Here is a 14,239-nt window from a genome sequence, read left to right as displayed (position 1 = left end):
AATGTTTACCCATAGAATATAACTTAAGAAGATTTATTGTAACTCATTTGACAATGTTTTCCATGTAATTTAGCAGACCAAATAAACTTGATTAGTTTAATATCTCTCTTGGAGATATTCAGGGGGTCCTTTGAAGGATCTCACAGTCAGTAAGAGGTCAAAAAACTTCCTTTAGAATTTGAGAAAGTTTGTCAAAGATATCAAAAGATTTTAAATGTTTGACAAGTAGGATCATAAGTTACTATGAACAATGCTTATTCACTTAACCAAAATGATGGTAAAAGATTTCAAAGGCACGTGCAGAAAGTTACTGGTAAATAAATTTCACAATCTGTTATTAAAAGCAGATTAGCATTCAAGAAAATCTAGAGAAGAAACAAATTCTAGTTTTATCCTATTAAAAATAATCTAGAGAAAAAATGATCTAGACAGTCACTGAATTTTCATCATTTAACTTATCAGACCTCTAAAGTTTCAAGTTGCCAAAAATATGGAGAAACTGTTTTTAGGTAGACATACCATAAAACATAATTGTTCTTAAATAGTTTACTCAAAAGTTTTTAATCTCATTTATCTCTTTCATTACTTGTGAAAATATCATCAGGCCATTAATTTTCTTGTTGACAGATTTTATAACATAGATAAATAAGCTTATTGACTTTCAGTAAACCTATGTACAATGAAAGTATTGTATTTAATGTTGTTATACCTAACTTTACAGTGAAAGCCGCTCAGTTGTGTCTGACTCTTTGCGACCCCATGGACTATACAGTCCATAGAATTCTCCAGGCCAGAATATTGGAGTGAACAGCCTTTTCCTTCTCCAGGGGATCTTCCCAACCCAGGGATCAAACCTAGGTCTCCCACATTGTAGGCAGATTCTTTATCAGCTGAGCCACAAGGGAAGCCCACTCAACTCTAAAGACATGTCTATATTAATTAAACTATCAGTTTAAACTTGCTTTTTTTCATCTAAGATTAATCCTAGATCACACAATCCTTTAAAATTTTGAGTGAGTCTGTTACATATAGAAATATTTGATTTGTAAGCACTCACTTCTAAATCAATTAAATAAAGCTCTTTTACAAATTAATTTTAATAGCACCATCCAGAGATAGGGATGTATAGTATTTATAACATATACACAATCATATGTATATCCAGATAGACACAGACAGAGTCTGATAGCTTTTTTGCTTGATTTTTAAAAAGCTTCCCACCCTCTTTTTTTCCCCTTTTAGTTTTAAATTCTACTTTTTGAGCCAAGGCTGTAGTTATAGGCAATGTGGGCTGTGTTTACATTTCAAGGACATGATAAGAGTTATAACTTTAAGCTTTCTCCTAGGAATAATTTTGTTCTGTTAGGGTCAGAATTTTGAAAAGATGTTTTATCAAGGAGGCTTTCTCTATAGTTTTGGAATGTCAAGAGTCCCATCCTGGCCATTTAAGAGTTAAATGTAAGCAGTGACTTTGTCCTAATGGTCCAGGAAGCCAGCTGGGGTTCTAGGAGTGACTGCCCATCTGAAGCTGTTCAGCCTCTGAAGCATGGTTTCTCATTATTCATTTGGTAGCCTATTTCAGATATAATCTGAACAACTGAGGGCAATGTGATGGATTGAATGTGTGCTGCTTCTGACTCCCTAAGGAGTTACCCTTGGGTCCGTTCGACTCTCTTACAAGTCTGGGTTTCTCCCTCCAGCAGCCTGAAACTGCCGTGGGTGCTCAGAGCACTGGGTGATCAGCCTTATTGTGCCCTTGGTGAGCAGAATTTCCTTGACGATTGTAGTGGGATGACCTATAGGACCAGTATGAGTCATGAGAGTTGATTCTCAGATCCTTCTGCCAGCTTCTCAGTCACCTGAAGACACATTATGGCTAGAAGAAGTCAAGTCCCTTTTCTTCAGAGCTGAGCGGGTTCAGTCTTTCATTTCACCAGCAAACAATTTGTTCAGACCATATGAACATACTCTTTCCAATTTAAGCCAAATTGTTAAACAGGACAGCCAACCCAGTTTACTCTGAAGTTCCTCCTAGGTGTGTGCCTGCCTGGGAATTTCCACTTAGGCCCCTGCCTAGGAAATAGACCAGTATCCCCTTAGGATTCCAAGTCCCAAGAGAAACAGCTTGAATAAAATTCAGGACATCATTTAAAGCAATGATGTCTGGCTATCGGGAGAACTCATCAAAAACACCTGAGGAATACTAAGAAGTGGACAAGGCTTAATGGGCCCATGCTGGTACCAAGCGCTGGTTCAAGGTAGACTCCAGATGTCAGCTGCTGGGTGTCTCTGAAGCTTGCTGGCTACCCCTAGAAAATGTCAAGGAAAATTCAGTTATCAAGTTAAGAAGAAAAAAAAAATCATTTTATTTGAGCCAAACTGAGGATTATAAACCAGGAAGCAGCTTTTCCGAAAGCTCTAAGGACTTGCTCCACTTATTAGAAGTCAAAGGCGTGGTTATATCCATTTTAGAAACAAAGAATCATAATCAAAATGACATATTGATATTTTACATAAAGTTCAGCAAGGATACATAGTCCAGGTAAACACAAGGATACATAGTCCAGGTAAACACAAGGATACATAGTCCAGGTAAGCACGTGGTGCAAAGCGAGCTGGGAAAGAGTGCTATTCATTTAAGAAGTTACACTGTACTAAGACAGAAAAAATACCACTCTTGACATTTCAGTGGGCACTCCCACCTCCCAGAAGAGGTCTGGTTCTTGTGGAGGCACACTCCACAGCAGAGAGGAGACCCAAACCAACACAGAGAGAAGTTTGTATTCAATTTTTCTTGTCCTGTCTTAAAATGTAAATTACATTGCATTAGAGATGTGACTAGGACATGCAGGAGTTCAGAGGAAAGGCATGTCAAACTTGCTTCTTTAAGGAAGATGATGCCTGAAGTGCATCTTTACTCATTACTTAAGAAATGAGTAGTTAGTCAAGGGGCAGCTAGGAAGAACATACTCAGTAAAGGCAAAAACGTCCTAGGGGACTTCTCTGGTAGTCCAATGGCTAAGACTTTGCGCTCTCAAAGCAGGGAGACTGGATTCGATCCTGGTCAGGGAACTAGATGCCATGTGTCAGAATTAAAGAACCCACTTGCCGCAACTTAAAAAAAAAGCTTCTCCCTGAAAGAAAGAAAAAAAAAAAAAACATTCTAGGTAAGAGCTGTGTTGAAGAAAGGAGAAAAGGAGAAGGCTTTTGGGAAGATGAGTTGTATTTGTATTGCATGGAGTCTGAGGCACCCCAAACTTTAGCAGGAAGCTGGGTTTGCAGGGCTGAAGTTTAGATTTAGTCTGAGATGGAGATTTAAGAGGGAGGGAGTAACAGTTGAAAATGTGAGTTGATTCAGTTATGTAGGAAGCATATATAGAGTGAGAAAGCAGACAGTTGAGAGTAGAATACAAATAAAATTGACATTCAAGGGATGGATAGAGGAAAATGAGCTCAAGAAGGAGAGAAAACAAATAAAATGAAATAAAATTCATATTTTATGGCAACACAAGAAAAAATTCAACATAAATTTTTGCTGCCCTTGACCTCCTTTCTGCCCACACTGTGCATTGTATATCTGCAATATGCATCAGCCAGACTTCCCCCATTAACAGGAATGCCTGCTCGACCAAAAGAACAACATTCTCCTAGCACCAACAAGACGACTCCTTAAAGATAACATTCCTTCTTGAATCTGTAAGGGGCCACATGACCAACCACTCTACACTTGCAGACCTAGATTGTGTAAACTGTCGATAATACATCATTTGATGTACAGCCCTCTGTCTCAAAAAAAACAAAAACAAAAAAAAACGTATATAACAGTGCCTCGATTTCTCACCAGTGGAACAGTTCTCAGAGCTTTCTGAGGTGCTCTTCCCCAGCTATACTCCTCAAATTTGGCTGAAATAAAATTTTCCAATTCTTTCTTAGAGCGGCTGATTAATTTTTTGTCGACATACAAAAGAGTAGACTCATGGAGACCCATGAAGTAAAATTTAAATCAAGGCACGACTTATGATTTGCTATTCTGGCAAAGTCAGGGCTGACAAGATGAAGCATTGGGGACATCAGCAAAAAATGTTTTGATCAATAGTGGGGATGAAAAATATGATGTTAAGAGGAATTAAGGAGAAGATAAGTGGTCTGCTCTGGAGAAGTCTGGATGAGAAGGAAATAGAGGTCGGGTTATAGCTGGAGGGATAGAGGAGGTCAAAGGATGGTGATGATGAACTGCTCTGAGATGAGACTTCAGCATGTTTTTAGACTGAAAAGGAGAAGCTAGTAGGAAGGCTGAAGACATGGGAGAGAGATGAGATAACGCAGGGGGGGAGTTTTCAGGGGAAGGATATCTCATGTGCTGGGGAGGTGTGGAGGAGGGTGCTATCACATGATAACTTTATATATATTTTTATGATGTGGGAGACAAGGCTCATAGGTAGTTTGCTCTACCTGAACTAATATTCTACCCAAATCTCCCTGTTGCAGGTTCCCTTTTCCTTTTGTCAGCAAACAAGTCACTCTCCCTTGGACCTGCTATCTGCGTCCTGCAGAAACATCGCACTTAAGTTATGGGAAGCGGCACCTCAACGCAACACCATTTTGCTTTCCAGAATGCAGAGAAAGGTATGTGCTTCCTACCTTCAGCCTAACTGTGGGGACCTCAGTGGAAGCCTACATTGCACAGGGAGGGGCTTCTCAGGGTGGACAGGAAATCATTATATTGCTCCTCATGCTGACTCTTGAAAATCAGCTTCTCCTCCTTGTGACATGACCGCAGGATACTCAGCTGAATATCTTAGGACTTGATGAACTATATTTAATAGAATTAAAATTTACTCAAGGAGTCAGTGTTGTCCATTGGGGTTTACCCCAAACTCCATCTTTACAAATAAAAGAAATAAGATTGGGCAAAAGGAGATGAAAGAGCATTCCAGGTAGAGGGTAACAAGGTCATGAAGTAGGCAAAAAGAAAGGCATTTTCAAGGAACTGAATGGTTGATGTGAATGAGATGGAGAATGGCGTGGCATGAGGCTGCAGAGCTGTGCAGAGCCCAGATCACTCAGGAGCAGCTAGGATTTAAACATCATTCTAAAGGCTTGAAGAACCATTGTAGAATTCAAAACATACATAAAAGACTCTTCTGGCTTCCATGAAGAAGGGATTGTGTCAGGGATTGGAGTGGGCGGTGGAAGAGTAGAAGGAAGAACAATTTAGAAGCTAAAGGTCCGTATAGTCAAAGCTGTGGTTTTTCCAATAGTCATATATGGATGTGAGAGTTGAACCATAAAGAAAGCTGCTGCTGCTACTGCTAAGTCACTTCAGTCGTGTCCAACTCTGCGCGACCTCATAGACGGCAGCCCACCAGGCTCCCCGTCCCTGGGATTCTCCAGGCAAGAACACTGGAGTGGCTTGCCATTTCCTTCTCCAATGCATGAAAGTGAAAAGTGAAAGGGAAGTCGCTCAGTTGTGTCCGACCCTTAGCATGGACTGCAGCCTACTAGGCTTCTCCATCCATGGGATTTTCCAGGCAAGAGTACTGGAGTGGGGTGCCACTGAGCACCAAAGAATTGACACTTTCAAACTGTGGTGCTAGAGAAGACTCTTCAGAGTCCCTTGGACAGCACGGAGATCAAGGCAATCAATCCTAAAGGAAATCAACCCTGAATATTCATTGGAAGGACTGATGCTGAAACTGAAGCTCCAATACTTTGGCTACCTGATGCAAAGAGCTGACTCAATGGAAAAGACCCTGATGCTGGGAGAGATAGAAGGCAGGAGGCGAAGGGGGCAACAAAGGACAGATATTGGGTAGCATCACCAACTCAACGGACATGAGTTTGAGCAAGCTGCAGGATATGGTGAAGGAAAGGGAAGCCTGGCATACTGCAGGGGTCACAAAGAGTTGGACACAACTGAGTGAACAACAACAAAAGTCATCTAAGCAAGAGCTGATAATGCCACGGTCCAGAGTTGGTGGCTATAGCGATGGGAGAGAAGAGGATGAATTCCCACAATACTCAGGAGGTGGAATGGACAGGGTCCACCTGATTACGTGTGTGGGGTTGGGGAGAAGGATGAATCAAGATTTATGTCCGGGGTACTTCCCGGTGGTCCAGTGATTAAGAATCCCCCTGCCAATGCAGCCTGGAGAAGGGAATGGCAACCCACTCCAGTAGTCTTGCCTGAAGAATCCCATGGACAGAGGAGCCTGGCGGGCTATAGTCCATGGGATCACAAAGAGTTGGACACGACTGAGCAACTACACTTTTTTCTTCTTTCTGCCAGTGCAGGGGATGCAGCTTAGATCCCTGGTTGAGGAACTAGGATCCCACATGCTACAGGGCAGCTAAGCCTGTGCACTGCAATGAAGATCCAACACAGCAGTCAAAAAAACAAGCAAAAAAAAAAAAAAATTTGAGCAACAAAATAAAGTATTAGCAAAGAAAAAATTGACGTCCAGGTTTCTAGATACCTGTCCTATGCTTAGTCATGTCCAACTCTTTGCAGACCATGGACTGTGGCCTACCAGGCTCCCATGTCCGTGGAATTTTCCAGGCAAGAATACTGGAGTAAGTTGCCATTTTCTACTCCAGGGATCAAACCCACGTCTCTTTCTCTTGGGTCTCCTGCATTGGCGGGCGGATCCTTTACCACTGAGCTACCTGGGAAATCCAGCATACCTGGGTAGGTGATAATGCCAATTTCTGACATAAAATTAATGGAGAAGAACCAAGTTCAAGTAGAATGAAAATGATGATTTATACACATTGGGTTTGAGGTGCCTATGTAACGTGCAGGTGGAAGTGCTGAGAAGACAGTTGCATATTCAGATCTGGTTTTTGAAGACGTCAGTGGAGATCCATGCCTTTGGAAGGCATCAGACAGAGTATGGGTGATTGTTGAAGCCATGGGGGTCACTGAAGTAGCCTAGAGTGAGAGTAAAGACAGAGCAGTGAAGGATTCTAGTACTCAAGCATCAGGTCGAAGAGAATGAGGCAACCAAAGGTAGAAGGAAGCAAGGGAAATGATGATCGCACCTGGTTTCTATGGGGCTTCCCAGGTGACTCAGCTGGTAATAAATCTGCCTGCAGTTTGGGAGACCTGGGTTCGATCCCTGGGTTAGGAACATCCCCTGGAGAAGGGAATGGCTACCCACTCCAGTATTCTGGCCTGAAGAATTCCATGGACTGTATAGTCCATGGGCTCACAAAGAGTCAGACATGACTGAGCGACTTTCACTTTCACTTGTTACTATGCGCTTAAGTATCTTTATAAACTCATGGCCTCCCTTCTAGTTTGTCAACACATCCCAGGCTCATCTTGCATATTTTTGTCTCCAGATTAGAAATCACTATTTCTCCAGGGTTTGGGGTATTCGCTACCAGGTTGGTCATTACTTCCTATACTTTTTCAATGAACAAATCTGGAAAATGTGCATTATTTTAATGGACAATTTATACTTAGGATCACAGTAATTTTACCTAACAACTTTGACATTCTATCTCCTTGCTCTTTATTAATAATGATACCAGTATGGTATTATTTACTTTGTCCTACAGTATATAAATCAGTATCAGAAATACAATAACAGTACTATTACAACAATATGATAACTGAAAACTCCTTAAGACTTCTTTGTAGTTCTTTTTGCCCATTGAGTATATCCACTTAGGCATATACAATTCCTGAATTTTCAAGTCATTTGAAAGAACTCCTTTCTACATGGTTATGCCACCAGTGCATACAAGGTTAGATTTGCTTGTTTAACATTTGCTTTTTACACATTGATTTTTTTGTTTTGATTTAAATTTGTTTTATAATTTTATAAAACATGTCTACAACTCACATTCCAATTATCTGGTGCTGCATAATAAACGGCCTCAAAACTTAGTGGCTTAAGACAACCATTTTATTCTGCTCGTGATTTTGTGGGTCAGGAATTTGCCAAGGGCACAGCTTGATGGTTTGCCTGTGACCCTCAGGACAGCTGCAGCTGGAGGTTCAGCTTCCGGGATGGTTCTTCGCCTGGACCTCTGTCTCCCCAGCTGGTTGCCTGGTCCTTAGTGTGGAGTTTTCGCAGCCAGGTGTGTCTGTTACTTTTCCCATAGGATGTGCTCTGCACGAGGCTGAGGAAGGGAAACCCAAGGATCTTATATTGCAGTGTAGGGAACGGAGGATGGAGTGGAGGTCCTTAGACTGCGCTGTGCCTCACAGCGCCCATCTCAGTGAAGGGTAACCCAGGTTCTAGATGGAGGCTTGGGAGAGCGGACCCAGAGGTACTACCCGCGTTCCCTGCCCTGAGCAGCCGAAGCGGAGCGAGTACATGTCTAGTCGGCAGCATTTGCCTTAAAACGCCCGAGGCAAGGAGTTAGCAAACAACATTTTCACGGAAACTTGGTGGCCATGATGTTCCTCAGTGTTGCTCACACTTCAGCACAAGTGAGGATGATGCATGGAGCTTGTTAACCCTGCAGATTCCTGGGTTCCATGTCAGAGTCATAGTGAGGAGCAGATGTCTGTGTGTTTGCCCTGAATTCCTAGAGAGTTACTTTAGGTAAGGACCACTTATTCTGGATGTTGCATTCACTATTCTGAATGGGGATTTACATAATTTAGTCTTTGTCGCTTATTATTTTGTGAGTGCCTTTGGAACATACTTAGTGTATGGCATTTTTTTCCTCACAGAAAATCAAATTCAGCTTTGCTTAAATTCCTCTCAAGGTTCTCTTTTCCCACTCACTATTGGATCTCGTCTTAGGGATATCAGCAGGAATTCCAAGAGCTCTCTAATGCCAGCTAAATATATTAAATCAATCGCTCTGCTTTTCACGAGGTTGACCTGAATGAACCTGCCGGGTTTCCTTTGTAATCCAGCTTTATCCACAAAGGCTCCATTCATCCCCGGGGGCACTTTCAGGCCCAGGAGTTTAAGGAGAGTCTAGTCACTCATGTGGACAGCTGTCCTCTTCTCTGGCAGCAGTAGTTGACTGCAGGTCCTAAAGCTCAAAGGAAGAATGAAACCTCCTCAAGCCATCCTATAGTACATGAGCACCCAGCACAGGTCTTATGTCCGCAGACTGCCCTTCATCCTGGACAGTCAGCAGCATCCTGGATGTGAGGTGATGGGGGTACAAGCCACAGGGATAGAGTGAATATGGGGACAGCAAGCACTGACCACCAACTGACATGATACTATGTAGTGATGCACGTGTGTATGTTTATTCCCCCCACTCATCATCTAGCTCGTCTTCTTTTCTAGATGAGGACTCTGAGCCCAAAAAAGTTGATTGGACTGAGGCTACATAGCTGGTCAGGGCATTTCCAGGCTCAGAACCAGACTCCTGACATCCCGTCTATTGTTTTAGTCGCTCAGTCGTGTCCAGCTCTTTGCAATCCCATGGACTGTAGCCCGCCAGACTCCTCTGTCCATGGGGATTCTCCAGGCAAGAATACTGGAGTGGGTGCCCATGCCCTTCTCAGGGGATCTTCCCAACCCAAGGATCAAGCCCGGGTCTCCTGCATTGCAGGCAGATTCTTTACCGTCTGAGCCACCTGGTATCAAAATATCCTCCCCACCCTGTGACCCCTGCATCATCCCACTCCATTTTTTTTTTTGCATTTGAATGTATTTATTTTATACAGTATTTATTGTAAATAAATGTATTTATTTTATACAGTTTTCAAAGGTGAATTTCCATTTACAGTTATTGTAAAATATTGGCTATATTCCCTGTGTCGTACAGTATATCCTTGCAGCTTATTATACACCTAATAGTTTGTACCTCATACTCCCCACCTCTATATTGCCCCTCCCCACTTATGTCTCCCACTGGCAACCACTAGATCTGTGAGTTGATCTCTAGATCTGCAAGTTTGCTTCCTTTTTGTTATATTCCCTAGTTTGTTGTATTCTTTAGATTCCACATGTGTGATATCATACAGTATCTGCCTGTCTCTGACTTACTGCATTTAGCATTATGCCCTCCAAGTCCATCCAAGTTGCGCACACACACACACACGTGGCAAAACTTCATTCTCTGTTAACGGCTGAGTAATATCTGCATCTTCCCACTCTTTAAGTATACTGCAACCTTGCAGCCTCCCCAGTTTACATGTCCTTCTCAGAATCCGAGCTTCCCACCTCTACATGTATAAATGTTTTCATCAAACAGTGGGAATTCCAATAACCCTCCAGTGATATGAGTATAACTAACAGGTAAAACTGGAGGAGGGATGGGGGCTGGAAGGGGGACTCGGACTCCCTGGCCATCAGTGGGGCAAATCCTTCCTATTTGATGGCAAAATGTAGTGCTTTCCCCCCATCTTGCCCCCCACCACCCTCAGCTCCCCGCTAGGCCCCAGGAGTCCCGTCTCACAAACTGGCTTTTCCATCTGTGTCACAGCCTTCAGGGCAGCGGCCCTGATCCAGAGGTGGTACCGACGCTACGTGGCCCGCCTGGAGATGAGGCGGCGCTGCACCTGGAGCATCTTCCAGTCCATCGAGTACGCCGGCCAGCAAGACCAGGTCAAGGTGCGCCGGGATGTGGGACGGGACCACTCCAGCTCTGCCCCCCAGCCCCCGGGGCAGCAAGCCCCAGGGGCCTGGAAGGATGTGGATCGTTCCTGGGTTCCCCTTCTGTCTCTAAAGCCGTGTCTGCTTGGGTTTCTCTGCAGCTCCACAATTTCTTCAGCTACCTTGTGGATCACTTCACCCCCAGCAGTCACAACGAGAGTGAGTATGAAATGCCACCCGGCAGGTCCTCTGGTCTGAGGGTCAGAGACAGCAGGGTGAGGTAGGGGGGGTGCACGGGGAGTGAAAATGTGAATCTCGTGACGGCCAGGGAATGAGCAAGGAGGTTCTCCTGGAAGCAGACCTGGAGACAAGAGTTTGAGCACCAGGAGTTTATTTGGTAAATACAGGAAGCACTGAGAGGTGGAGGAGGGGCTTAGGAAAGGGGAGGCACACAGTGAAGGAGTGGGTAACTAAACCAGCAGTTTGTCAGGGAAATAACACAAAACACAGCCCAGGAAGCCTCCAACCTGAAGGCAGCGGGATCGAGAGTCTCTGTCAACTCCTGAGAGTCACTGATGGGAGCTGCTGGGAGGGGCGGATGGGAGGGTCATTCCTGTGCATCCGGCCTCTCCGCTGATCCAGGGGAAGCCCTCAGGCAGTGATGCTGGGGCAGCCTTTGGAAATCAATTGCCTGAGTCTGAGGCATCTGCCGTACTAAGTACCCCAGAAATGCCTGTGAATTTCCGCTTAAAATTTTCTCTTAAGAAAATTAAATGTGCATTAATTTTTTAAAACACCATCCTTGTAGAGAAGGGGGACAAAAAGAAGCAAATGTAGAAAAATATGGGAAACCTATTGAAAATATGTTCATTTCCCCAGTACCCCTTTCCTCCTGCTTACCAACCTAAGCCCCTGAATCTCTGTACTTTCTAAGTCAGTCAGTCTTTTAAAATAGAAGTCAAATGGATTTGACATGATAACATAACCTTTCTCCTGTCCATCCTAGTTTCTTATGACCTGGTCTTCTCCTTTCTCCTCCCCGGTGTTGGCGGCCTTGCCCAACCGGCCACGTCCCCTGCAAGTAAGGTCCAGGAAATGGACTCTCTATTGCTTGAGCCTGCAGGCCTGCTCTAAGCCAGCCCACCCTTTCTGTGCTGCCTAGGGGACTTCCTGAACCGCATGTTCACTGAGGAGCAATCCCCCCAGACCTCCGAAATGCAGAACAGCGGTGACTATGAATCTATCGAGGTACCGGACAGTTACACAGGGCCACGCCTCTCCTTCCCGCTCCTTCCTGACCATGCAACTGCCCTGGTGGAAGCTTTCAGACGGAGACAAGTAAGCTCACACCAGGGTCTTGGGTCACCAGCCATCCCACGGAAAGTGTAGCAGCAGATAGACACAGTGCAAAAGGAATGGCCCTGGATTTAGGGTGTTGGTGTCAGGGATCCACCAGAGAGAGCCACTCGCCCTTTTCTTAGCCAGGACCTTGTGGTTGATCAGGTTTTTATATATTGAAAACCCCTCCTCCTAATCGAGTAACCTCTTCATTCATCTCACAGATATTGAGCACTGCCATGGGCAGGCACTGTTCCAGATACTGCACTGAACAGTAAACAAAACAGACACAAATCTCTGCCCACAGAGGGGTAACATTTTAGTGGGGAGACGTAATAAATAACAAATTAGTAATATATATGCATAATATATACATTATACATATATATATAATATGTAATATATTAGGTGGTAGAGCTATGTCAGAGCATAAGCTAAGTTCCCGGTGGGAGAGATGGCAATTTTACAGAGTGATCTGGGAAGGTATTACTGAAAAGGTGATTTCTGAGCAAGAGTCGAACGTGGCGAGGGAGTGTGCCATGTGTACATCTGGGGAAAGAGTTCTAGGCGGAGGGAATAGATGGAAAGGCCCTGGGCAGGACCTCGCCTGGACTGCTCCAGACATCAGCAAGGCCACTGGGGCTGGAAAGGAGGGAACCAGGGAACAACTGTCAGGAGATGGAGATGGAGGGGTAAGTAAGGTAGGCTCAATTTTCTGAAGGAGATGGGGAAACCATGAGCACAGAAATGATATAATTCAGCTTTCTTTTTAAAATAATCATACTGTTTGATGAACAGAGTATAGGGAGCAAGGGCTGAAACAGGGAGATAGGTCAAGAGACTACTGTAATATAGTCCAAGCTTGAAACCCAGGCGGTAGAGGTAGTGAGAAGTGGCCAGATTCTGGCTCTTAGGCCAGATTCCAATCCTTCCCCTTATTTCACATGAAGATAATTCACTGCAGAAGCTGGGATGATTTTCCCAGTAATGTCAGGATCACTAATACCATCAGTGTATATGCACTTCTTCATAAAACAATCATATGTTTCTCCCTAGCTAAAGGCAAGGAAGGGTTACACAGGGTAGGAAGAGGACATTGGCTCAGTATTTGAAGGATGATGAAAAACATGAACAAGGGCAGAGGATGAGTGAAAAAGAAACCATCTGTGCATAGGTCCCAGGAGCAGTTTACTAGGGTCACTTAACGCGGTCTTGGGGTCATTCAGTGGTAGACATGTGACCCATCTTCCCTCACAAATATGTCTTATTTTGTCCCCTCCCTGCTCTTCTTCCTAGTAGAGGCTCCATGCTCGCTATGTCTTGAATCTTTTGCATGAAGCCAGGAAACACCTGGTACAACTGCCGAACATCAACCGGGTCTCCACTTGTTACAGCGAGGAAATCACAGTGTGTGGTAAGAGCCAGTCAGAAATGGCTTTATGTGCTGGACACGAACCAGAAAATTCTGCCTGTTGTGGGGGAGAGAGGGGAGGGCTAGAGGGGTCCTAATGGCCACATGGGCAGGCCAGCTTCATGCCTTCACACTGAATATATTTACATATTTATTCCACAAATTACTTAAACTGGGGGTGGGGAGGGCAGGCGCTATGAAGGAGAACTGTAGGCCAGGGGGCCCAGCCTCTTCTTGATTTTTCCAAGAGATTCAGATTTGGCCCCAAACTCATGCTGTCCATTCAGAACAGAATTCCAGCAAATAACTAGACCTTCGCTTGTTAGAAGACAGTTTATTTATTGTACCTGAACAGGTCTAAATGCCTAGCAAATGGTTTCTTCTGTCTACATTTCCTCTTAGAGAGAAATCCTGTAAATGACAAATTTCTCCATCCCCTTACATGATGGGTGATGTTTTAATATCCATTATAGGGGAGACTATAACACACAGGGGCTGTAAACTAGCACTTCCAGGGCCACACACAGCCTGCAACATGTCTTGTCTGCTTCAAAATGTTCTTAAATTTCTAGTTTCCAACGTTTGAAAGTTGGGATTTCATGTTAAAAATCCAGATTTCCAACTTCTTGAAAAATCTTGTAACACTGACCCATATAAGTGAGTACCAGCTTCTTACTTTAAGATGGGGCAAAAATCTCTCCAGTTCTCATCCAGGCTTTCAGCCCTACACCATTCTGTCTTATTTCTGCTTTAGTAAAAATATGTCATTTATTGTTTGTGATAATCATACAGAAGAAAGACCATGCTTTCTGCTTTCAATATTAATTAACCTTGCAACAGGGAAGCTAATATTTTGTTGTTTAGTCATTAAGTCATGTCTTTTTCTGACCCATGGGACTATGTAGCCCACCAGGATCCTCTGTACATGAAATCTCCCAGGCAAGAGTACTTGAGTGGGTAGCCATTCGCTTCT

The 14,239-nt window shown here is 43.9% G+C and overlaps 1 protein-coding gene across 1 annotated transcript in view; it reads left to right on the top strand.

Moving 5' to 3' along the window:
• The first annotated feature begins 4,571 nt into the window (after positions 1-4,571).
• PPEF2 (protein phosphatase with EF-hand domain 2) overlaps positions 4,572-14,239 on the top strand; it is a 32,647-nt gene continuing 22,979 nt past the window's right edge. Inside the window, exons 1-5 of the mRNA XM_052642134.1 lie at positions 4,572-4,626; positions 10,408-10,535; positions 10,679-10,736; positions 11,680-11,855; positions 13,155-13,269. Coding sequence (XP_052498094.1) covers positions 4,572-4,626; positions 10,408-10,535; positions 10,679-10,736; positions 11,680-11,855; positions 13,155-13,269 — 532 coding nt within the window. The remainder of the gene's footprint in view (positions 4,627-10,407; positions 10,536-10,678; positions 10,737-11,679; positions 11,856-13,154; positions 13,270-14,239) is intronic.

This window comes from Budorcas taxicolor, chromosome 6 (genome assembly GCF_023091745.1).
Source record: "Budorcas taxicolor isolate Tak-1 chromosome 6, Takin1.1, whole genome shotgun sequence".
Lineage (NCBI taxonomy): Eukaryota > Metazoa > Chordata > Mammalia > Artiodactyla > Bovidae > Budorcas > Budorcas taxicolor.
Note: the sequence above shows the minus strand (reverse complement) of the source record. Positions and strands in the feature narration are given on the sequence as shown.